The sequence below is a fragment of the Bicyclus anynana genome, chromosome Z (assembly GCF_947172395.1).
Source record: "Bicyclus anynana chromosome Z, ilBicAnyn1.1, whole genome shotgun sequence".
Taxonomy (NCBI): Eukaryota; Metazoa; Arthropoda; class Insecta; order Lepidoptera; family Nymphalidae; genus Bicyclus; species Bicyclus anynana.
Genome location: NC_069110.1, coordinates 19,027,553 through 19,054,245, shown reverse-complemented (window position 1 = coordinate 19,054,245; position 26,693 = coordinate 19,027,553). Strand labels below are relative to the sequence as shown.

Genomic DNA, 26,693 nt, shown 5'->3' with positions numbered 1-26,693 from the left:
ATCTTATCTCCATAATATCCTTGTGATTATTAAATAATTTATATTTATAAGGATTTAAGTTTAATAGTATAAATAATGACGTACACCTAAGTATATAAAATTAAACTTTTTTTTTTCAACACTAAAGGTGCTATATCTGCTAAAATATAGAAGATAGATATATGGTGTCGTGGACTTTTTTGTAGAACTTTTAGAGGTACATAAAGCCTCCACACATTGATTTCAATTTTACACAATAGACAAGGCAGCGCATGCGAATAAGTCTGTTTATGATGAATTTCGGTCCGACCTGTATGACAAAAACTATGATAACTCTGCTAATATATACAATATCTATATTAAATATAGCATATAGCACTCCTCGATAACATTCTACTGGTGAAATTATTTTGAAATCGGATCAGTAGTTCCGAAGAAGAAGTTAAAGAATGTTACAAACTTACAAACTTTACCTCTTTATAATATTAATAGTAATAGTAATAAGTAATAGTATAGATAGGTTTAAAGCTAAAGGCAACTGGCAATAAGCCCTAAAAATATTCAGTAGGAATTTCGCTTGCTGATTTAGTCGAGCACAAAATCAACTTTTCACTACTCTTGCTCAAAAACATTGTCATATTACCACTCCACGGCGGGGCTAAACAAGCATATTAGCCTCTAGGGGCTAAAGTAATTTTGTTTTTTAATTATTGTATGTTACGAGTACTAGCCAAGTACTAGCCTACTTTATAACGAAGGAGGTTTTATTCGTAAATAGAATCATCCGGTAAGGCCCTTCTTCTTCTTCTTTTGGTTATATGGCTCCGCGCATCGAGCGATTGAGCCAGAGGTAAGGTCCTGACTGTATGATAAAAATAAAACTTGGAATTGGAATAAAATGCAGCGTTCTTGTCTGTGGAATGCGGTTATTTTTTTCATTTGATTTTTATTGAGTTACGAATTTATAGAGCGAGATTTGAAGACAAGGGTGTACGGTGTAATACCTTTGCCTTTTCTCCAAATTATATCAATAAAGAAAATAAAATTAAAGAGCGAGAATTTAAAAACAATTATTGTCGTGAATAATCTAATTACTTGATATTTTTAAATAAATTAATTGGGAATTTGTGACCGTAATTTACATGTTTCGCAACATTAATTGTTATGTCTTAATCTAGTGAGAATAGAACCCTAATTTGGAGACGGATCAAAAAAGACTTACAAATTAAACACCTACTTACGAAAAATTTAATAAGTGGAGAAAAGAACAACAAGTGCATTCTTACTTACAACTTACGCATGGTATTTTTTAAACAATTATCTAACATGTTTACCCCTCATACTCATTATTCAACTTCACTGTAGTCGGAAATTAAGTTACCGGGTAAAAGCATCTCCCCGAAACATCCAAAGTTGTAGCATTTTGTACCTACATTTTATTTTTCAAATAAAATAAAACATTGAATACTGTACCGAGTTATTTTATTTTCTCGCAATCGTAGTGAAAAGTATTGTGTAACACGCGGGGCTAAACCCATTATAAACTCGGTTTCTATTTAGGCGGCACTCGCCTTACGGCTCGTGCCCTAAAAATACTTCGTTTAAAATGGGGTTTTTTTGCCCCTTGTATAACAATCTACTATTTTCGAGCAAGTGCGATGATTATAAAATTATAACTACACGTTTAAACACAGCTGAAACTAGGCAACTAAACTTGCCCAAGTTTAGTTTTGTTATGCAACCACCTACCTACTCGCAATAGACTCATAATTATGCCTAGTTCGGACTACTTTAGTATTTTAGTCGGGTACGAACAATTTTTGGACTAAAATACTAAAGTAGTCTGAACTAGGCCTAATAGGCCGTACTGACTACTTTAGTATTTTAGTCGAGTGCGAACAATTGTACATTTAAAATTGTAAATTGTATAGTCTGTACGGCCTATAATGTATATTAGTCGAGTACGAACAATTTTTGGATTTAAAATTCTAAAGTAGCCCGAACAAGGCAACAGGTGTAGGAAGCCTCTCTGTCGGGAAAGATCTATTCTGCGTGATTGTACTCACTCCGTATTTTGAAAAAAAACAAAGGATGGGAAATTGGAGTGAATGGGGAAACATAAAAAAAAAATTAAATTTTAATCTGAAAAATAAAAAAAAAATACATTTCATTGACACCAAAGTTTAATGAGATAATTGCTGAGTTATGTAGGTATTCAACTATAGGAAGAAAATTATATTTATAATAAAATTATATTATAATTCGCGAAATTATACAACGATGAATAAAATCTATACTTAAACATTTACAATAATAATAATTTGTTGTATCCATATCAGTTTTATCTTACGACATTCGTTTGAGTTTTAATTTACTGTGCAAAGTTATAGGTGACATTAATGATTAGATCGACTGGGTTATTCTCTTAGCCCTCATTCGCACGAGAGCTTTATTACCGGACGTTAAAAAAGCGTTCAAATATAGTGTGAAGTTAAATGAAGGTCTAATTCCAACGCACAAAATTGAAAATGCAACACTCTCGATAAAGATAAAGATTAATTATTATTATAAAAAGCCTTAAAAAATTCTCGTGCGAATGAGGGCTTACTCCAAGTCGTCTTTGTCAATTTCTTGCCTAGAGATCGCTTAATTAATTATATAGCTTAATTTTCATGTTTATTTAAAATTAGTTGTAATATTAGACATATATTTTTTTTTATAAGAACACCATTCCCTTTCCCTTTTAATAAGTTAGGAGTGGGTATGTCCACGGAATTGTTTGAAAAACACATTAGCTTTAGCGTTTTGTATGTTCTGTGGGTACAGTCAGTTCGTAAGATAGAATGATGTACAACTAAATCCCTGTTTGTGCGCCAATTTAACATAATTAACGTAATAATTAATATAGTTAAAGTTCGACTAACAATAACACTCATTAACATAATTAATTAAAAATATTTTATTATTAAAAAAAAATCTTTAATCCTTCAGTCGTAGTTCATGCATTATAATAATCCTTATGTTATAATATCTAATATACTCTGTGCGCCAAGTACACAGAAGATTCTAAATAATTAGCAAAGGTTTCGTCACACAACGCACGGGATAGGCGGCGACCTCAGACCAATTATAGAAGGACCTGTATCGCACTCATAGTCACAAACAAAGTCTGTCATTTTCTGAGAAAAACGAGCTTAGATTTGGTATATATCTTATACTAAACTAGAAGTTTTTGACCGTTTTTTACACCATTCAACTACACAAAAAGGTATTTTTACGGAGCTCTGTATCCAACGAACACGATTACAATTATTTAACATCGATTCTATAGAGACAGCTTTTATAATCGCATTACATCGTTGATCATATACTTTGACAGAAAAGTAACATCTAGCGAGGCAGGTCCTATAGAATAGTTGGTCTGAGGCAGCGACCCATCGCAGTTGACGTGACATTGTGTTTGACGTGCACTGTGAGCAATACAACGGCTCGCGTATCGTGCCGCCGTCGCATCGTTCTGGCGCCACGTTACCGTTGTGTCCCGTACGTTGTGTGGCGAACTCTCCAGTCAGGACAGATAAGAGAGATGCCTTATTAGTGTGTTGCGTTGCATCGTCCCAACGATCAACGCAATGGACGACGTCGACGTCGCAGTGAAAGAGAACAACGCGCTCACACAGTCAGACTCAACAATGGATCGAAATAAATAAACACTGTCCGTCGTAGCAGAGCTTCGACGAGGCAACACTTTGATGTGGCACGTCATTTTAAATATATGGTATACGTACAACACGCTAATGAGGCATCGCTCTTACATGGAAATTATCGTTGGTTTCAGGTTTTCCGTGTATTCGGCGCATAGGGTATCTATCGTGATATACTGATCACAATTCAAGCACCACTTGTGGACGGATGTCATTGGACGGATGAGATGCTCGCAATACGACGGCAAACATAATAAGCATTTCTTTTTGTGCCTCTGTTTGAGCTCGAACATGTTGTATTTACTATGAGTCGGTGAAGACCGGACTTAGATTGTACCACGATGCGTTGCGGCGCCGCATCGCAAAGATTTCACCGTATCACCGGGCACATGAGCGGTGCGGCGCCGCAACGTTGGACAGTCGTTTAATAAAGTAATGTAGCGACGCATAGACAACTGAGCGGTGCCGCTCCGATGTCGCAACGCATTCACCCCTCCCCGCCTCGTCTCGGTGGTTGTCCGTGCGACATGTCACAGATATTTCTATGTTGACGCAGCGCCACCGCTCCAGCACCGCACCGCCGACGCAACGCATCGTGTGCCCCCGCTCTTAGGTCGACAACGACAACTGAGATTCGTCCACTCATGACATTTCGTCTTAGTTACTCCATCACACAATATTGTTGGATTTGTTGTGTAGGTCAAACAGAGGCACAATGGTGCTACATGGACGTATACAGATCTCTAAAATAATCAACAGTTTGAAACTACTTTCCCACAGGATACAGTGTATAAACAGTGGCGGATTTAGAAATTTACGCCAGTAGGCTATTGAATTGTTGAAGCCCCTACTGAAGTCTGAAATTCAATAAATTGTGTTAATAAAATTGCAAGTTTTAATATTTTAGTAGGACTGTATAGAGCCTACAGGACGTACAGGACTAAAATATTAAAATAATTCTTTATTTCTGTAGAAGAGAAAGTTTATTGGGTCAATTTTCCGCCCTCTAAAATATGCCGCTCTAGGCTCCAGCCTACTTAGCCAACTGGTAAATCCATCACTGTGTAAAAAGGTAACGCCGGCCACACACGGTCAAGTGTTCCGTCAAGCAGCGCGCACAAGAATGTTAAAGTGAAAATAATATCGAAACGTGGTTATGGTAAATGTTTCGATATGTTTTTTCACTTTTACATAACGAAGCGCGCGCCTATACTAGACCGTGCGTGGCTGGGTAAGGACTGTTGATTCAGTTAGAGTGTTTATATTTGAATTAGCACCAATATTTTATTCATAAAATTCATTAAAATTCATCTAAAAATATATTATCTAAAAACTTATTTACTACGTCAAAACCGGTGATTAGGAAGACATCATTAGGGTTTATTAAATCGCTATTAAACAATACATACAAAAATAAAAACTCTTTTTTTATTTACTTGTATTTTAAGATACCATTTGTGGCTATTTGTATGGCATGACTGCTGACTCCAGGAATATTTACCGACTTTTATAAAGGGTCTGCAACCTGAGATGATCGCCAAGGGATAATAATATAATTTTCCCTACATATCGCTGTCTTGTTTGTTGCAATGATACGAAAGTGGGCGCATGTTATGATATAAGACAGAGAGATGGTGCGTATCTAAGGCTGTCAGTTCACAGAAGTGGAGCGAGGCGGCGGAGCCAAGAAACGGATTAATATTAACCAATAGCATGGCACAAAATCGCCGCTCTTCTTCAATGGACAGCGCTTGCGAGCTACTTTAAAATTCATATAAAAACGGTAAACGGAGCGGGGAATCACAGAAACAGTACGCTCCGTTCCGCATTGGTCCGTTTCTCCGCTGCGCTGCTTCGCTCCGCTTTGGTAGAAAGGCAGCCTTACGAATAGGCTTGCAGATAATCGAATTATTATATGTATATAACGTGTCAATTATACGCATAATCTATCTAGTCAGTTTCTATCTATCCTGGCACGTAATAAAGAACAGCGCTGCGCTTTAGCGATCGCTGATTTCATGTCATACTCGGCTGTACTGTTTTTAACAACTGTAATATCTGTAATCTGGGCGATGAGATGCTTAGTGTCATCGTTATAGTCATTAAATCATGCACTACAATAGCATACAATAGCTCTTATGCATTTTAACGTCAAATTACAGGTAATTACATAGTAACATTACTTGAATTACACAATAATATGTGTATTACAAGGATACTTATTTTATTTAGCGTTGGTACCTCTCGGTGTGGTGTAAAAAATACATTGTAATTTTTTTCAAGCTTTAAAGTCTACTACGAGATGCTAGTGTGTATAAAGGTGCGTTAAGAGTGCTATGACCCACACACACGTACAGAAAGTTTTACATGCCGCACGCTTGTCAAATAGTAAAAGATCCGGCCTAAGAAATATATACCCTCATCTGTTATTTAATTGGGATAAGAAATAAATTATAGAAGATATGCACATTGACACATTAATCTTTATACATAGGTTGTCCAGTTAAAATGCAGCCAAACAGTTTTAATAATGATTTTTTTTTAATTTATTTATTATTTTATATTATCTCCTTTTCTCTATGGTTAATTAAAAAAATCATACACTAGTTAATAGAATATACACAAAACAGTTGAAAAAGTAAAAGGTTGCCAGATATAAACAGGTAGGTTAATCTCCTTCCCTCTATGGTTAATTAAAAAAATCATACACTAGTAAATAGAATATACACAAAACAGTTGAAAAAGTATATATATCTAATGCCTGAGCTTAGACCAAAACGCTTGGTATATTCACACAAGATTTACACCTCACCACACATCGACATCGATATACTATAAGATTGTATCCAATACACACAAGGCCAACCAAATTTTTCGCATATTATACAAGTGTTTTTTAAAGTTCCTACTTTCTGCTATCACCTTTTTAAAGTCATTATGTTGATTATTAATTATAGAAGATATAAAAATCACAGTACGCGTATGGTAAGGCGGTTCATTTTCCCGAAAGCCTGGATATAGAGTAGCCAGTGAAAAGGCAGAGTGGAAAATTTTGGTTAATTATTAAACTAGGATAATAAATATTAAAATTTATTTTAGAACATTTCACTTTTAAAATTATTATTTCATTTGAAACTCTAAAATGTAGCTTTAAAAGTTCAAAGTATTTAGGAATAACAGTTAAAATAGAATGGGAAAATCGTGTTTCGTATAATTAATTTCTACAAAAAATGTACCTTTTTCAATCGCAAATGACTTAATTTTGTTTACAACGAAGCTCATCTAGCTCGCAGATTTTTTTGGAACTTTTTTTCGAAATAGTTCAAGTCGTTGGTCGACGTGAATATCGCACAGTTCGATCGATTTGAGTTCAAGAATTCGTCTCTACCTCCTTCTGTTCAAAGTGATAAATATAGAGATCGACACAAATTCGAAACTCACACTGTCAAGTTATAAAAACAAATCGAAGGACTATTCTATATTTAAGTAACATTGATTTTTTTTAACTCGACTCGATACTATAGAAAGAAAGAGATAGAGACGAACTTACTTATGTCAACAGGATACTATAGAAAGAAAGAGATAGAGTCGAACTCGAAAGCCACAGCCAAGTTATACAACTATCGTTCAGTGGTCGCTTTCGCGAGACGTGGACATGAGCTAAGCTAATAGACTAAGAGCCAGTGACGACTAGACATTCGTCATATTATAAAAGCTGTAAGTACAGGTAAGTATGGTAGCCAATTATAGAGTTTAGGCTGTGGTTACTTTAGGAGGTTACAAGGATCCAGACCCTCAACTTTACAAGCATAAAATGTATTTTTTTTATTTTCTTCGGTATAATATTTCCTGTACACTTGGCTTGATGTCAAAAGTAACCACGGTCCAGACTCCATAATTGGCTACTGTAGTTACCTATGGTAGGTGCTGGCTAAGGAGATGGTAATTTCAGGTCCACTCTTTGTACACCGTATCATTAAAATTTAAAAATACAAGGATTTTATTAAAATTTATTATAGTGAAAGAAAGAAATAAATAAAATTAAAACCTAAGTTTTCGAGTTATATCAAGATGGCACCCTTAAAGCAACTATGACATGACAATTGACAGCAAACGTCAAATTGACTACTGCATTGAAAACGTCATCAATCCGCCATTATTACTCATATTAGTGTTGCATTTCTTGGGAGATAATGAATATTATTTCGAAAGAATTAAAGTAAATTCATAGATGAATGAAAAATAGTACAAAAAAAAAATTCTTTTATTTCCGCCAGGGTACAATGACTGAACCTGGGCTCCATAAAATTTTGACTTGAGCTTTTATAAAATGCTAAATGTCTGGCTGTCGCTGACTCTTCACCTATAAGCTCCGTAGGTCGTCTCACACGTAGACCTCTCCTCGCTTGTAGCTGGAGGCTCTCGTCCTCTCCGGGGGCGTGCCCGGGCCGCTGGCCTCGCTGTCTCTGTCGGAGAGCTCTGTGACGGTGGCGCGCGCTGCCTGCGACCGCGGGCTGGACGGCGCTGAGCTGCGCAGCAACGTGATCTGTGACACCGGCAGCGTCACCGGCGACACCATGCCGCCTGGCAGCGACAGACTCCCGCCTGGAATGAAATTTAGGTTGGGTTAGCGTGGTGATAAATAGTTAGTAGTATATTATAGATGGAAATATTATCATCATCATCAACAACCCATGTTCGGCTCACTATTGAGCACGAGTCTCCTCTTAGAATGGGAGAGGTTAGGCCTTAATCGACCACGCTGGCCCAATGCGGATTGGCAGACTTCACACACGTAGAGAATTAGGAAAATTCTCTGGTATGCAGGTATCCTCACGATGTTTTTCCTTCACCGTTTGAGACACGCGATATTTAATTTCTTAAAATGCACACAACTGAAAACGGTGTGGTGCATGCCCTGGACCGGATTCGAACCTACGCCCTTCAAACCGAAGGCAGCGGTCATATCCACTGGGCTATCACGTCTCATATAAGACTGTATAGTTAAAAAATAACATAGCGATGTTATTTTTTTTAATGTAAAACTTCTTTAAAAGTTAAAAGGGAGTAAGTTAGTGATTATTGCTTACTACTTAATAATTAAAAAAAAAAAAATTAATAGATGGCGTTATAGAGAACTTTGAAACACTCCCTTTTTGGGCTCTTCAAGAACTTGTTGCAAAGCAGTTATGCGTGAGGCTCATAGATGGCGCTTTTTTTTGGATTTTTGAAAGAAGTCTTACTTCAGTCCGGAAGTATAAAGCGCACTCGTTTTTTATATAGCTTTTCTTTCTTTCAAGAGCCTTGAGTTATTTCACCACCGCCGCCGTGCGTCTCATCGATGTGAGTCGCCACGTGTGTGTAAGTAAATGAACGGTCACCTTGAGCCAGGGCCGGCGCCAGGACGGCCTGCGCCAGCGCCGTGGTGCCCGGCTGGCCGGCGTGCAGCGTGGTGTTGACGGAGCCGCCGTCCGTCTCCTCGATGGGCGACAGCACGATGGCGCCGAGCACGGGCACCTCGCTTTGATAACCCTGCTGCGCCATGAACACGCCCATGCTTTGCATGCCCATGGCTAGGCGACCGTCCCGCTCCGCCACTTCCTTGGACTCCGGCGTGGGGATGCGTGGCCGGTTGCGCGTCGGCGTCGGTACAACGGACCCGTTGCTTTTTTGACCTGTCAACAGAGAAGTCACATTTTTAGAATAAATCTTCTTTACGCACGCTTGACTTGGGGAGTAGGTTAGTGAATGTGTCACGGAAAATGTAATGAGAGAAAGGCATAGTGAAACATTGTTTGTTATTTTAAATTACCAGTAGATGACGTTATTAGAGAACTTCAAAACTATCCCTTTTGTACACATCAAGGACCTGTCACGATGACGCTTTGTTTTTTATTTTTAAAAAAGGTTTACATCAGTCATGGTACACTTGTCTTTTTATAGTAATAATTAAAGAACCAAGATGATAGGTTTAGGTCGTTCCATCCGGGTGTCCCTATGCAAATATTTTTTGGGGTTGACGGGTTGATGGGAATACTGGGATAAAATATAGCTTACACTATACTTTATCCAAGTACATACACTTACAAATAATGGAGCTTTCTATTTGCGTTAAAATCGATCCAGTAGTTGTAACAAACAAATAAACAATCAAATCTTATCTCTTTATAACATTAGTATCAAAAACGGATGTTACGCGTCTTCATTGCAGTTGAAATACATAAAGTTGTCTTGAAATCGAGTCACGAACTCACCGTGCTTAGAGTTCTGTCGATGTTGTCCTCGTCCAGACTTCCGCCCGACTAATCTCTCGTAGAGCGACATCTTGTGGTGAGAGTTCGGAGGCGAGATGGGTTGGCCCGCCTCCGGGCTGGAGTACACCACGGAGTTGAGCCGGTTGCGCCCGAAGAAGCCTCCAGAAGAATAAGCAGTCGACGCAGACCTCACCGAACCCATTCTCGATATCTGTCGCTGGAACCAGTTCTTACGACGCTCTACCAAAGGCGTATCCACACTTTCCTGTAAGAAATTTGTAAAAAGTAAAGTAAAGTGTCTTTACTTAACAGTAGTTAAGTAAAGCGCTTAAGATGCGCTGAGTTTGGCGCGCTCGATAATTAATATTTTTTTCATTAAGCACTTTAAAACACTAAAATTATTGAAGGTCTGGAGTCGATCTGATCATGGAGACGAAACACAGACTTGGAAACTCTTCAACGGCTCACAGCAGTTACCGTGTGTTTGGGTTTGATTAATTTGTATTGATGAGGACTTTTCACCTAGATGAGTTGTGACTGTTATTAGGGGTCTGATGAGGAAGACTTTGGACATGTAAAGGAACTCCTTGACGGCTTACAGTAGCTACCTTGTTGATGGGGCTTAGTCAATTTGAATTCATGAGGGCTTTGCACCAATATGGGCTGCGACAGTCATTAGGAGTCTTATGTTGAAGACAAGAGACAGTTAATGGAACTCCTCAACGGCTTACAATAGCTATTGATATAGATGGGAAAAGAACAACCACTACCTAGTCTAACTTAGTCATGATGAAGCATCAATTTGAGATGGAATTCAAGTTTAGTCGTGTGGCCTACTCATTAATTTGTTTGAATCCAAGTCAGACAACGCTATTCCATCCAAGGTTTGACACGACTCATAGCAAGTTACCTTTGGGGCGAAATTTTCGAGTGACATGATGGTGATTTCTGTTTGCTAAGTATCTATGTGTATGTATGTCTGTGTGTGTGTATGACTTTTAAATAACTTCGTTTAACTCCAGAGTTTGATAAGCGAAGTGGCGAAGCGAACTCACATAATCGGCGTAAGTTTCGTCGTGACTCTTCCTCGGAGCTTGCACGTTGGCGTACACGGCGTCTTCGGTCTTGACCTTGTAGTGGTCAGCCGAGCAGGAGGGCTCGTGTCGCCGATAGTGCTCTGATGCGACGGTGTAGGGCAGGTCCTTGGGCACCACCTCCTCCCAGTATTGGTCCTTCAGCAGCTCAGGGTGTTCCTCGTGCATTTCGTCCACTATCATGTACGCCGCCTGTTAATTCAGAAATGAGGAATTCATCATCATCACCATTATCATCATCAGCCAAGGTATCCACTGCTGAACATAGACTCTTAAGGACTTCCAAGCTGCATGGTTTTGACGAGCTACACTGCGTCTTCGCCGGTAAAGACGAAATCCCCAATATCTGACGATCTGACGTCATTCTGACGTGGGTTTTTAAACCACGATCTCGGAGGCGCCCGATTTAGCCAAAACACCCTTCCAGAATGGCCCTATTAGCCGAGGTCTTAGGCCTCCGGGCCCCATCAGGCGATGCTTCTGCGCTCACCCAAAACGCCTAAATTGAATTATGATCAGCTATCATTAAATAAATAATGAATACGAAATCGCGTGATTTAAAAATTACTTACAAAGGCTAGTTGGTATATGTCACTAATGTACGTCATAATTAGTGAATTTGCCTACAGATTATGCCCATTGTCATTCGATTCTCTTCACCAGATGTCGTCGGTCGCGTTAGCTCTCGGCTCGAGAACCGAAGCCACAACTGCACTGGACCTACGGCACTCCCGGTCTGCGCGGGGGAGGGTGGTAGCTATACCCCGCGTGCTCGACTTCACACCTACGCAGCCCTGCCCCCCGTCACCCGCATATCATGGGAGTGTCGTCAACGAACTTGCCAAGCTAATAGTTATAGCGCGCTTCAGTGTGCTACATACCTTGATGTGCCGGTCTATAAGCCAGTTGAGCTCGATGTCGTCATCGTCTTCCCCGAAAGGGTTGATCAGCACCTCAGCCACCTTCAGCCAGCCCACGTAGAAGCAGAACTAAACCAAAATTAACATTTACAGTGTAAACTCTATATAACGACACTAAAGGGACTGTTCAATTTATAGCGTTATAGAGAGTGGTCGTTCTATGTAAAGAAGAAAAATGTATGAGTAAAACTTTTTCATCAATACACAATGGTTTTCTTTTACTAGCCATGTTTACTATATGAATATTCTATGACTCTTACTTATTAGTCATGGTCAACAACAGTGTACCTACATGTGCAATATCAATTTGTAAATAAACGAACGAATTTCATAGAGAATGATTTTTTGCATGATGCCGCCAGTCGAGTTTATTACGGGCCTCATAATAAAGCGACAAAAGAACGTAAACAGCTGCGCTGTTTTCACTAATTTTGGTAACTCAAAAGGGACTTTTTATTACTTAATTGTCGTTATAGAGAGTGAGTGTAACTCTATATAGAGTATATCATTGTACAGAAAACAAGCTTACCAAATCAAAGCCATGTGATTTTCTATAACGAGTTTGACGTTAAATCAAGTGACGTTATATTATGGAGTTTACACTGTATATAAATATTAGACTATTTAAACGGAAAATTACAGGGCCAAGCCCCTGTAGAAGAGGGCCAAGCCCCTGTAGTAGAGCGCCGAGCCTCTGTAGAGAGAGTCATTATATAACCCATATTTGTATTTTAATCACGTCACCGCAAACGCCAATCATAAACTGTAACATGAAGCCATTATGAATGACGTCATTTGCTCATTTGTTGTGTTTTGGTGGCAAACATTTTACGTAGAATTATAATTTTTACTGGTTATTATTTACTAGACAAATTAAAATATAGCTTATAATACTTCAATAATTCAGTTTAAACACTATTTAAAAAAGAGGCAAGTAGCCTATTCTGGCCTAGTCCTGTGCCGCTGTGTACTTCCCTCGGTGTGGTACGAGGTCCATCGACCTCGTAACTCCTGAACACGCTAGACGTACAAGGTCAATTGACCTCGTACCGCAGCGAGCATGTTAAGTTCGTAAACAGCGATAGTACTTATGCACAGAGCCACAGACGGCCCCCTGACTGTAGTTATATTCGTATCGATCCAGAACCCTGTACGTACCTGCAGTGCGGTGAACAACGGGAAGTATACGTCGGGCTCGTACTTCGAAGTGCTGCCCGGCGCCGGCGGCACCAGTTGCCGCCCCATCAGCGCCGCCACGAAGTACGTATATAGTGATAATGTCACCACCTGTGCACAAAGACACCGGTTATAGGATTGCTGTTAGATACGGAGTCAGGGGAAGGGCAGGTCTCGTCAAATATTACCTAAGTATGATCGTAGTCTAAGGTACCCTACAAAGACTTCGACTCCAAAGAGTAAAAAAATCTTTTATAGGTTTGGGTGTTCTCTTCTATAACAAAATCCCCAAGACTGTGATGGACCTGCCAATGCATCGCTTTAAGCAATGTGTTAAAAAACAGTTACTTAGTCGAGGTTACTACACCATTGATGAGTTCCTTAAAGATAAAAGCGCTTGGAGGCCATTTGATCAGCTTCCACCTTCACACAAAAAGTAAAGCTATAAGAAATTGTAATGTTGTCATAAATTGTAAATTATAATAAATACTGCACGATTTTTTTTTAAAAGAGTAACAGTTGAGTTTCTTGCCGGTTTCTTCTCAGCAGAACCTGCCTTCCGAACCGGTGGTAGAATTTTACAAATAGTCAACTGACGAGTCAAAAGTGCTTGTAAACTGAGCCTACTTGAAATAAATGATTTTTGATTTTTTTTTTGGTAGTACTATCAAAATTCATTTATTTAAAGTAGGGTCAGTTGACTATTTGTAAAGACTCTACCACAGGTTCGGAAGGCAGTTTCAACTAAGAAAAGCTGGCAATAAACTTAACAGTTGCTCTTTTAAACTCTCTTGACTCGTGCGGTGTGAGTGCGTCGCGCATCATCATAATGAAGTAGAGGCGTGCAGTTGATCCATTGCGCCGACGCAATGCAAAGCACTAATGAGGCACCGCCCTTACCTGCGTATAGACGAGTGGCACACACACGGTGTCGTATCCTATGAGCGCGCCGAGCCGCCGCCTGATGTCTGACAGCTCGACCAGTAGCGTCTGCACTATGTGGTCGCTGGTGATGAGGCCCTCCTTCCTCGCGCGGTTGATGATGTTGGTGGCCCACACCAGCGGCATCCAGTATTTCGACATGGGGCTCTTTCCGTCCATTTTCTCGAACACCTTCCTCTCGGACTCCAGCATTAGACCTAAAATTTTCAGCGTCTATATTAGGTTTTCAAATTATTAGTATTTTGAGTCCAATTTCGAGAAAAAGGTCAACATTTCAGCTCGTTCGAGTTCAAATTTCCTCTGTAGGTTCGAACAGTGCATGTTTCCAGTGATTATCTATGGATTTGAGACTTGGTCGCTAACTGTGGGCCTTATAAGAACGCTTAAAGTCAATCAGCGGGAAATGCCCAAGTTACTCTGCGTGATCGATTCAGAAATGAGGAGATCCGCAGAAAAACCAAACGCACCGACCACTTAACATAGGTCCGAGTCGCAAAGCTGAAGTGGCAATGGGGTCCTAAAATCTTTGTAGCTGGCCCTGTAGTGGCCGTCAAAACATGGTAATGATGCTCACCAGAGTCTACGACATGCTGCCACGATGGGAAGCGTCGTTTAACCCGGAGCGACACTCGCTGCAAAGTGATCACGTAAGCTAAAATGGCGTAGCGCACGATGTTTCGCCGCATAAGCCGCCCTGTCTCGTCCTGTAACCAATGAAACACCAATACAATATTTTTTTAAAATTAATAAGATAAGAATCATTATTATCAACCCATATTCGGCCCACTATTGAGCACGAGTCTTCTCTCAGAATGGGGTCCACCACGCTGTCCCAATGCGGATTTGCAGACTTCACACACGTAGAGAATTAAGAAAATTCTCAGGTAAGCAGGTTTTTTCACGATGTTTTTCCTTCACCGTTTGTAACACATGATATTTAATTTCTTAAAATGTACATAACTGAAATGTTGGATGTACATGCCCCGGACCGGATCCGAACCTACGGCCTTTGAATGGATGTCAGAGGTCATATCCACTAGGCTATCACGTCTCAAGAATAAGAAATGTTATTTTGAAATACTCAATATAAAATTACAATGGCGTCCTGACCATTTTCATTTATCTAAATATACTAAGTATTAAAGTTTGTGAGTATATACTAATCTCTGTATTTACAGAACCGATTTAAAACAGATTTTCTTCGGCCTCCGCGGTGAATTTACAAACTGGAGATACAGGAGGTACAAAAAAAACACGGACAGACAAACAGACAGACAAAAAATCGAAAACAAAATATATTTAGCTTCAGTATCAATTATATAATGCCCCCCGACAAAAAAATTTAAAATATCTTCAATGTACAAAACGAACCTGTTATAGTTTTATTATAAGTTCTAGATGGCGCTAGTAGTACGTTATGCCACGGTAACGTTTACAAATGGTATAAGTAAAATTGCATATTGTTCAGTTTTATTATAAGTATAGATATAGAAGTATAGATAGATAAAGAATATATTATTTTGTATGTGCGAGGGACCACAAGTCGTATTCTCTATCAACCTTAAGTTTCGAGTAACCTTAAGTTATTTTATTGACAATATTTGTGTGGTTGCGATGACTGATCGGCTATGCTTCCCTCATCCATATTCCCCTGTGACTGTGAAGGCTAGAACACGAGGTGAGGAGATTGTGACAATGATTTTATACTATTAGATATGGCACTTGCGCGTCGAAACTGAGGCGAACGAAGTCACCTAATTGGCTTAATTGCGTTTAGACGTATAGTAACAAAAAGAATTTTTGAAATCGGTCCAGGCGTCTTTGAGTAATCGGTGTACATACATAAAAAAAAATAATTCCGACCGAATTGAGAACCTCCTCCTTTTTGAAGTCGGTTAACAACAATAGTTATCGACGGCCTCCGTGGCGCAGTGGTATGTGCGGTGGATTTACAAGACGGAGGTCCTGGGTTCGATCCCCGGCAGGCCCGATTGAGGTTTTCTTAATTGGTCTAGGTCTGGTTGGTAAGAGGGTAACGGCCGTGGCTAGTTACCACCTGTGCAGACAACTGTCATTTTAGTTCGACTTAATTGCCGGGGTACATGTCCTTTTCATGAAAAAAGTCCCGCGGCTAAAACCTGAACTAAAATTGACAGTGCCTTACACAAAATGACAATAAGACCGCCATTATCAAATGACATTGAGTGCCATTAAGACATTAGCGCCGCGTCTGAGGGACTTCATTCATGAAAAGGACTTTACCTTTGTGTTGTTTAACGAAAAGTTTAAATTTTCAAAAAAAAACGGATTTGAAGTTCCGTAGTGTTCGAATTAGGTATTTATTAATACCTAACAACATTACGTAACAGCATTGAGACTTGAGACGCATTTGTTATGAGAAACCATACATTTTCATATCTTGAGATTGCGCATAATTATGCAGTCATAGTTTTTTCCAAGAAACTCATAAATTTTGAACGATATACTTACCTACATTATCTAGACTAGGTCTTGTGTGGTATTGAGTGTGCATAATCCGTGGCGCATTCTTTCAACAGTTTTGAACTTAGAAAAGCATGCAGATTACGATTCTGCATGTTGCCAGGTTTGTTGGTATATTCTTTTGTTATACATTACCCCCTTTGGTATCTATACTAATATTATAAAGCTGAAGAGTTTGTTAGTTTAATTGAACGCACTAATCTCAAAAACTACTGGTCCGATTTGAAAAAAAAAATCAGTCTTACATAGCCCATTTATCGAGGAAGGCTATAGGCTATAGCATAATTATGTTTCCAGTTTTTTTCATGAACTCATAAAAGTATGCCGATTATGAATCTGCATGTTGCCAGGAGGTTTGTTTGTCCATTATTTTGTTATATCATTTTCGCGACTTATAGTATTGCCAGAATGGTTCAACTTCGATAGATACGTATGGTTGATTAACGTAGTCTACATCGATCATCCATCTTTAAGCAACATTGGTCTACATTTTTATTATATAAAAGAATATTTGCCATATCTTTTTAAATTTGACCTTTGTCTTTTTTTTTTCTATTCCTTACAAGTTAGCCCTTGACTACAATCTCACCTGATGGTAAGTGATAATGTAATCTAAGATGGAAGCGGACTAAATTTTTAGGAGGAGGATGAAAATCCACACTCCTTTCGGTTTCTACACGACATCGTACCGGAACGCTAAATCGCTTGGCGGTACGTCTTTGTCGTTAGGGTGGTAACTAGCCACGGCCGAAGCCTCCCACCAGTTAGACCTGGACCAATTAAGAAAACCTCAATCGGCCCAGCCGGTGATCGAACCCAGGACCTCCGTCATTAAATCCACCGCGCATACCATTGCGCCACAGAGGCCGTCAAATTTTCACATTTCCCTCCAACTAATCGGGAAAGGCTGTATTAGGAGTGGGTACGACCACAGACCAGGGGGCGGGGATGGAACCACCACCCCTTGGTGATGAGTCCGACCATTCTTACCGTTGATCTACTGAGGCTCTACATTGTTGCCCAATGTCGACCAATGTTGCCTAAATGATATTCAGAATAACAGTTATTGGTCAGAGTGACCTAAGTATTTACAAAAGACTAGCCGACGCCTCGCGTTTTCACCTAGTTCCTGTTCCTGTGAGAAAACAGGGATAAAATATATTCTATGGCATTCACAAATACTGTGGCTTTCTAGTGGTAATTTTTTTTTTAAAGTCGAGATTAACCAATACCACAAACGTTACATCGGTCTATTTACCTATATAGAGCGGGGCATTTAGAAGTGTTTGTAAAATCGGCTGGGATAGTTGAGCGGATAATATTAGTATAAATATATCGTACCGACATAGCTATCTATATTTTTTTAATATATAAAAATAAGTCGGGTTTTCCTTCCTGATGCTATAAATCTAGAACGCACAAACCGATTTCCACGGTTTTGCATTCGTTGGAAAGGTCTCGGGCTCCGTGAGGTTTATGGAAAAGAAAATTCAGGAGGGTAAGGTAGGGGTAGGGTAGGGATAGGGTAGGGTGTAGGGTAGGGGTAGCGTTGGGTAGAGGTAGTTGAAAGTTTACATCGAGTGTCACGCGGACGAAGTCGCGGGCGTCCGCTAGTATTATATAAAAATGAATCCCTTGGTCACGCCATCACGCGTGAACGGCTGGAACGATTTCACAATTTTTTTTGATGTCTGACCTTGTTATTGTCAGGAGAAGGTTCTTATGACAGAAAAAAATTAAAAGGGTAGGGGTAGGGTAGGTTTTAGTTGAAAGTTTATATCGAGTTTCACGCGGACGAAGTCGCGGGAGTCCGCTAGTATGTTATATGTATATGTTAAACTCGAATAAAGATTTCGTTCTAAAACTTTGTTTAATAACGGCTACGGAATAAGGAAACTTTCGACCTGCGTCGACTGCTCAGTTCTAAGAGCGGTCAATCATCAATTTATTGATCGTTTGGTGTGTACAACCAATAATATCGTCTTCCACCTAGGAATGAGAATTTCAGATATGAAAAAACCTTAAAGTTCGATTGAAACTTATAATATTATTATATAATAGAACAAGCATCCAGGGCTGCCCTGATGGGACCTTGCCAGGTTTTGCTGGGGTAGGAGATTTACTTGAGCGAAGAACATGACTATTAACTAGTATTAACGGACGTCCTTAACCCTACATCCATCGGTCACAAGTCCGGGACTTCGCTCAAGGAATTTGCTCATTGGTAGCATTCTCAGTTGGAATTGTTAGACCCGACAGGCTTTCATTCAATAGTTGTGTTTTGCCCTTTAAATCCGCTTCTGGTGTCAATCCGTCTCCGAAAATAAAATAGCCGCAACTGTGTCGTAAAGTCATTGGATAAACTCTTAGCAATTACGTCATTATATTGCCTTCCCAATCATTCGTGTAGCCTTAATCGAGTAAATGAACATGGACACATCTGTGTTAACAAAACGTATCATACTCGGTAGGTGCCTGCTAATTGTATATTTAATTGTACCTACTTTAATTAAAATTTTATATACTAAAGTACTGGCAGACGCCCTGCGGTTTCACACGCGCAGTTCCCGTGCCCGTGAGATTACAGAGATAATGTAGAGCTTACAATACTAACATTAACGTGGTTTTTCATTAGTTTAAGAATGTTCAAGATCGGCTCAGTAGTTTCAAAATTTACCCCCTTACACACAAACTTTCTCTTTATAATAAATAAATAAAATAAAAGTCTGTCTGTCTGTGTGTGATTAAAAAACAGGTAAGTAATTGTGATTTCTCAATGCAATTTATTTACATAATACCAAAAAACTAACAAGCTTTTTTAAAATTTTCTTCTTTCTGTTTAGTTCGCGCTAATCTTTAGAAAGACTGAACCGTTTTTCATGGAACTTTCACTTAAAGTTAAGAAAGTTATTGAGCAACAATGTACATTTCCCACGGGACTAGAAAAAAAATTAACAGCATATTTTTGAAGTAATCGGTAAAACATCAATGAAGGTTTTTATGTAAGGCCGTAAATGTATAATTTTATATTATTACTAGCGGACGCCCGCAACTTCGTCCGCGTGAAACCCTACTACTACCCTACCCTACTGCCACTCTACCCTACCATATAGATTACAGGGGATGAGTAGGGAAAGCTCCGAACTGCTAAGCTATCGGGCGTTACGCGTGTTATTGTAAGTCAACCATAAACGATAGACTGTACATATAGTGTCGTGTTTTTTATATAATTTTAAGAAGAACATTTCCGTCATACATGATTTCTGTGTAGCTTTAACCATTAAGGCTGCACACGCGACGAAAGCTTAAAAATGGAGTAACTTCTCCCGTTTTCACAACATTTCCCTTCACTGCTCTGCTCCTATTGATCGTAGCGTGATAAAAAGTATACTATAACCTGCCCTAAGGAGTATGAAGAATAATTATACCACGACATACAGATAGACAGACAGACAAAAAATTTAATGATTGCATTTTTAGCATCAGTATCGATCACTAATCACCCCCTGATAGTTATTTTGGAAATACAGAATTGACCTCTCTACAGATTTATTATAAGTATGGACTTAAACACTTCACTTGTACACCACAAAACAAGGAAACAAACAATAGAAAACAAATGAGAACTTAGTATAATGTTGCAAATGATCCAGCAGATGATTCGCTTTATTCGTTGCACTCACGTCTCGCTTATCGAATGGTTTTCCTTATTGCGATGCTGCTTGCTGTTAGGTTGCGAGTGCACTGGCGACGTGTGTAACTAACACTTTACAGCGCACTAGCGACCCGCCCCGGCTTCGCACGTATGTAGATACTACGGAATTTTAAAGGAGTTTCTCTGCGTGATCGAATCAGGTCCGAGGAGATTCGCAGACGAACCAAAGTCACTGACATAGCTCAGCGAGTCGCGAAGCTGAAGTGGTAATGGGCAGGCCACATAGTTCGAAGAGCCGATGGACGTTGGAGTCCCAAGGTGCTGGAATGGCGACCCCGCACCAGAAAGCGCAGTGTTGGTCGATCCCCCACTAGGTGGACCGAGGATATCAAGCGGGTTGCAGGGAGCCGCTGGATGCTGGCGGCTCGAGACCGTTGTGCTTGGAGGTCCATGGAAGAGGCCTATGTCCAGCAGTGGACGTCTATCGACTGATAAGGTAATGTAAGGTAATAAGTATGTACTTTTTATACAAAAACCTTCATCTCTAATCATTATATCTATTGGTAAAAGTTAAAAGTTTTTTTAAAAAAAGAGGAGATTCTCAATTCGATGCGTGAAATTGAAATAAGTGAACGAAATTGCCCATACTGTGGCACCAGGACATTAAAAACAGGGAAATTTAATAAATAACATGTAAACATGTAAAAAAAGAATTTTTGTCTCCTACATATATCAATACTAATAATGTTGTGTAACAGTTGAGGAAGTTTTGCGGGAAAATCGTAAGAATCACATGTAACTCTCGTTTTATTATCATTGATTTGCTGCATTCACAGATTAAAGACTAATAGGCAGATAGAGCGTTAACACGACGGTGTCGTATCCGCTCCAAATACAAAACTCAAAAACGATCGTTTAACGTCCGTTAAAAAACTCTCGTGCGAATGCGGGCTAAAGCGGGCGTGACGAAAAGCGTCACATAATTTCTATTGCTTGCTAGCAACGTGGGAGAGATCGCGGGTCGGATTCTGTGTGACATTGAATACTTTAACTCTGAGCATTCATTCATTTTATTAAACGCAAGGTAATAGAGAAGTCATATAATTCAACTAGCGGACGCCCGCGACTACATTCGCGTGAAATTCTGTTTTCTTCCGTGGAAAACGTGATTTTTTCGGATCAGAAGTACATATTCGGCTCACTGTTGAGCACGAGTCTCCTCTCAGAATGCGAGGGGTTGGACCTTAGTCCATCACGCTGGCCCAATGCGGATTGCCAGACTTCACACACGATCTCAGGTATGCAGAAAATTCTCAGGTATGCAAGATTCCTCTCCGTTTGAGACACGTGATATTAAATTTCTTAAAATGCACATAACTGAAAACTTGTAGGTGCATAGCCAGGATCAGATACGAAACTACGCTCTCCGGAGGTAGAGGTCTTATCCACTGGGCTATCATGAAAATACCGCTACGTTAATTCAGGTTAAACCTACCTCCATTCCAAAATTCAGCCAAATTCGTTCAGTAGTTGAGACGTAAAGGAGTAACAAACATACACACACACAAACTTTCGGCTTTAAAATATTAGTGTGAAGGGATGACAAGTTACCCATTGGCTGCGATCTCATCTACTCGTAATAATCATTTACACTATAACCACAAATCGTTGTTATCAACCCATATACGGCTCACTGCTGAGCTCGAGTCTCCTCTCAGAATGCGAGGGGTTGGGCCTTAGTCCACCACGCTGGCCCAATACGGATCGGCAGACTTCACACACGCAGATAATTAAGAAACTATCTGGTACGCAGGTTTCCTCACGATGTTTTCCTTCACCGTTTGAGACAATAGATATTTAATTTCTTAAAATGCGCACAACTGAAAAGTTGGAGTGCATGCCCCAGATCGGATTCGAACCCACACTCCCCGGAATCGGAGGCAGACGTCATATCCACTGGGCTATCGCGACTCATAACCACTTTATTTTGATGACAATATATTTTGATTTAATTTGATCTGTCTGCACTGCGCGCAAATATAATGATTTTAAGCAAATTTTCTTAGTTCTTCTAGTCTATACTAATATTATAAAGCTGAAGAGTTTGTTTGTTTGATTGAACACGCTAATCTCTGGAACTACTGGTCCGATTTGAAAAATTCTTTCAGTGTTAGATAGTCCATTTATCGAGGAAGGCTATAGGCTATATATTATTCCCGCCTCATTGGCCTCGTGGTTAGCTGGTTCAGCTACGGACAATGAGGTCCAGGGTTCGAATCCCGGGTCAGGCCAACAAAAACAAAATAGGTTATTGGGATTTTTCTTACAAGGAAAATCTTAATAGCAGCCTGGAGTTGGGAAGTTGGCGGTGTTAGTACACCCCCGTGCCTCGGAGAGCACGTAAAGCCGTCGGTCCTGCGCCTGATCTCTCACCGGTCGTGTCGGACTGCCGTCCCATCGGATTTCGAGAGTGAGGGAAGAGAGAGTGCACCTGTGCTTGCGCATACACTTGTGCACTATAATATCTGCTGCGTACATGGTTAATCTCACCATGAGATTAGCCGCCGTGACCGAAAAGTCGATCGGGAGCATATTATTATTATTATTCCCGTATTCCTAAGGGAACGGGAAACACGCGGGTGAAACCGCGCGGCGTCAGCTAGTCAGTGATAAATCTTACAATGAGCGAATACGTCACACGATAAGGTGGTTTAGAAAGGATTCGCCATGGTTTCGCCTCCATTACAGATTTTCACGGTCCTTATTGGCTAAAGCATTGAGGCGATACTGCTCTGACAAGATTTTTAAACTTGGCGCGTATTAAGATTATTGGTTATGCATACTTTTGTTACATTATTGGCTGATCGTTGAAACAACCAGTTTTTGTATCGAACGTGTCTTAAAGCGGCTATTGTAGGTATTTTGTTATGAAATAATAAATTGAAGAGTTCACTTATGAAAGACTAGAGTTTCCTGTGTCGTAATGAAATTTGCTTTAGGTAGATGCGGAAAAACCACAATAACGCAATGGAATTACTAACCAACTAAATAACTACAGCTCGTGCGGATTAACTCGACACCTGACTCGAATGAAGTTTGACTTTCTTTGGTTGTGTTTGGTAGCCCGAGTTGGGTACTACTAGCTTTCGAACTTTTTAGTTTCTTTAAAACAGACCTTTTATGTTAAATATAACTACATACAGACAATGTCATTCCTGACTAAAATACATTCTAGTTAGTATATTTTACTTCGATGTTTCCAATATAATTGGTATGTTTTTCGATAATTTGTGTGGAAACAGTAAAATATACATGATATAATATATATATTTTTGAAATGGTGTTTTTACGACCTTTCATTTGATAAGGATAAGGTAAAAAAAATTACCCACCCCCACTTTTTTCATTTACTGAATAGCCTATGTCACTATCACAGTTCTGACAAACTCAATGACACCTCATATGTCAAAATCCATCCAGCCGATTGGGCTGTAGGGCGTGCCAAAGAAATGGACATACATACAAACATACACACATGAATACGCTCAAAACACATTACCTTCCTTGTAACGCAGTCGGGTAATAAGGAAATCAGTCTCTTTTCAGAGCTTGGTTGGAAATCTTTTAGGACAAACTTAAACTAATATTATAAAAGATTGAAGTAAGTTTGTGACATTTTAGTTTGTAATCTCTAGATCTACTGAACCGAATTTAAAATGATATTACCAATAGAAAGACACTTTATTTGTGTGTCATAAGCCCCAGTATTCCCAGAGGAACTGGAACTAAGCGGGTAAAACAGCAGGGCGTCTTCAAGTCGGCTTAAAGAATAAAACGCAGTAGCTCAATTGCGAAATTTTGACATGCGATATTCCATGCATATTGTTCAAATAGATCGTCAAATTTGTCATTGATATTTTTCGTTTCGCGAAAACCAGTCGCAATGGACGTTAAATATATTATAATTTATTTTCGAGCAATTTGCTATAAATATTGATATTTTAGATGAAAATACTTGGAAATTAACATTTTTCACCCTATTATTTGATAGGATGTCTACGTTTTGTAGCTTAATTTCATTGTTGTCAAATAGCCTAATGATCGATGGGGACGTCACTACATTATCGATAAATATTGAAGTATGATTGAAACTCAGGTATAACAAACTATAATAATAAGGATTTATATAACTACTAGCGGACGACCGCGACGTCGTCCGCTTGCAAATCAATGTAAACTTTCAACCTCTATTTCACCACTTTAGGGCATAAATTTTAAAAATTCTTGAATCACATTATATTTATGAACAAATTTTTAAAACTTTAACTTTAAAAATTAAGGACATTCCATACAAACTATCAACCCCTATTTCACCAACTTCTATTTTTATTTTAGGGTCAAAAATTACCCTATGTTTTTCTCCAAGGTCCCATTTACCATTCTAAGCAGATTTTTAAGCAGACCAAAATTAATCTTGATCGGTTCAGCTGTTTAGCTGTGAAAAGGTAAAAAACAGACAGACAGACAGACTTACTTTCACATTTATAATATTAGTATAGATAATAATATATAGGTAATAAGAACGCAATTATGAGAATGAAAATAAAACAATTCATTGTTTACATAATGGCTGAGAAATAAAAAATGCAATTTCTACGTTCACATACTCGGTAAAATCAGTAAATAATTATTGTATTAATAATAGTTGAATTATCATGTCATTGATTAATAGCGAAGTAATTAATATTATTAATAGTATTGACGGAAATAACTGCACACTTGTTTTCTAAAGGACAACATAACACCTTACACGATTCAGTGAGACGACAAGGAAAAATGTTAGATATTAATCTTTTGTCTTTATATACTGTTATAAAACTACAAACCTATTTAACAAAACTTAGCAATAGATTTTATAATAAACTACTGGACGCCCGTGACTTCGTCCTCCTCCTATTATAGTATTAGACCTCCTTAATCAAGCCATCTCTTAAAAACCATTATTTGCGGACGTCTACTAACTTACTCCCTACCACTTTGTGATGAGTGACATTTTAAAAGTGTCGGAATTGTTTTTCGTGGCATACAGGCCGTATCTTTTTTACGCTTTTCTGAGAAAAAGGGTTGTTGTTGTTAAAGGTAAGGACAGACATACTAGAGATACGAATATCTTAGCATTCCATGAATTCACCTTGCGGGTGCCGGGTCCATCGCGTGGCAGAGAGAAAAACTCCGAGCAAAGTCCAGGACTTGTGACCAATGGATGTAGGGTTACTGAATTCCTTGACAATCGATTAACGTTCGTCGTTCTCCCTGTCTAGCCAAATTCGGTAAAATACTATTAGAGCAGCTTTGAATATCCGTTCTAATATAGAACTAGCTGCAGTTCTAGAGGGGCCAAGGTCTTTAAGCATGTTATAGAGAGATTTTGCTGATAATCCTCTCACAACTACTTCTACGGCGTACAGACTAACGACATAGCCATTTTTCGTTAGTTCATTTGTAGGTTTTCCTACAAAGGTTCCTTATTTTTACGTTTATTTCAAAATGGGCCCTAAAAAGTATCATACGTTTAACTTACACTCTTTTATGTTTAGTCGGTTACTAAATCCGATTGTGCAGTAATAATGGTAATTTAAATACGGATGGGCTTGAGATTTTTTACACAATTAGCCGCCAAGGTCAGAGGATACAGTTACTGCAATGCTGATCTCTATAGATACCAATGACGTAAAGTAATATTGCTATCTATCAGCGGCGAAGAGTGCATTCATGCTGATTCCCGATGGGTTACCTTTAAAAATCCATGAATATTAATTGTAGATATAATATGAGAAACTGGAGTTTGTATCACGTTAATTCAAGTCATGTAAGAATATCGTAAAGATTAAGGTTTTTCTGACAGAGTTCCTTCATGTAGCTCCTTCAGAAACGACTTAAATTAATACAAAACCCTCTTAGCACCGCCTTCAAAGTGATCAGCAGGTAGAATGTAATATGATGTTATTTTTCGCTTTTTAGTTTAGTTGGTACGTTTTATGTTTTTGAAGTCGGTTGTATTTTTTATTAAAATTTTTATATATGTTTAAATAGATCAATATGATTTGTCAAGATTTCGACGTTATTATTTTAAAACTGAAACTTACAAAACAAGTGTGAGTAAGTAAGTGTAACAAATGACAGATGCACCAATTAATTAAATGAACGTCAACTATATTGTCAGTTAGATTTACTGTGACATCTGTGTAGTATTGAGTACTGAGTACTGACCCACTGAGCTCAATTATATTGTATACTAGAGACTGCCCGCGATTTCGTCCGCGTGATTTTAGTTTTTCACAAATCCCGCGAGAACCACGAATTTTTTCGGGATGAAAAGTAAAAAGCCTATGTGTTAATCCAGTGTACAATCTATTTTCATTTCATATTTCACCCAAATCGCTTCAGTAGCCGCAGCGCAAAGGAGG

The 26,693-nt window shown here is 39.0% G+C and overlaps 1 protein-coding gene across 2 annotated transcripts in view; it reads right to left on the bottom strand.

The window, feature by feature from the left end:
• Positions 1–7,233: 7,233 nt before the first annotated feature.
• Positions 7,234–26,693, bottom strand: part of LOC112049133 (bestrophin-4) — a 44,574-nt gene continuing 25,114 nt past the window's right edge. For both annotated transcript variants that reach the window (XM_024086923.2, XM_052890470.1), the window contains 8 exons: positions 14,644–14,773; positions 14,028–14,266; positions 13,110–13,238; positions 11,913–12,020; positions 10,993–11,223; positions 9,938–10,202; positions 9,065–9,358; positions 7,234–8,288 (listed from right to left, as the gene is read on the bottom strand). In XM_024086923.2, coding sequence (XP_023942691.1) covers positions 8,068–8,288; positions 9,065–9,358; positions 9,938–10,202; positions 10,993–11,223; positions 11,913–12,020; positions 13,110–13,238; positions 14,028–14,266; positions 14,644–14,773 — 1,617 coding nt within the window. In that variant the 3' untranslated portion in view covers positions 7,234–8,067. The remainder of the gene's footprint in view (positions 8,289–9,064; positions 9,359–9,937; positions 10,203–10,992; positions 11,224–11,912; positions 12,021–13,109; positions 13,239–14,027; positions 14,267–14,643; positions 14,774–26,693) is intronic.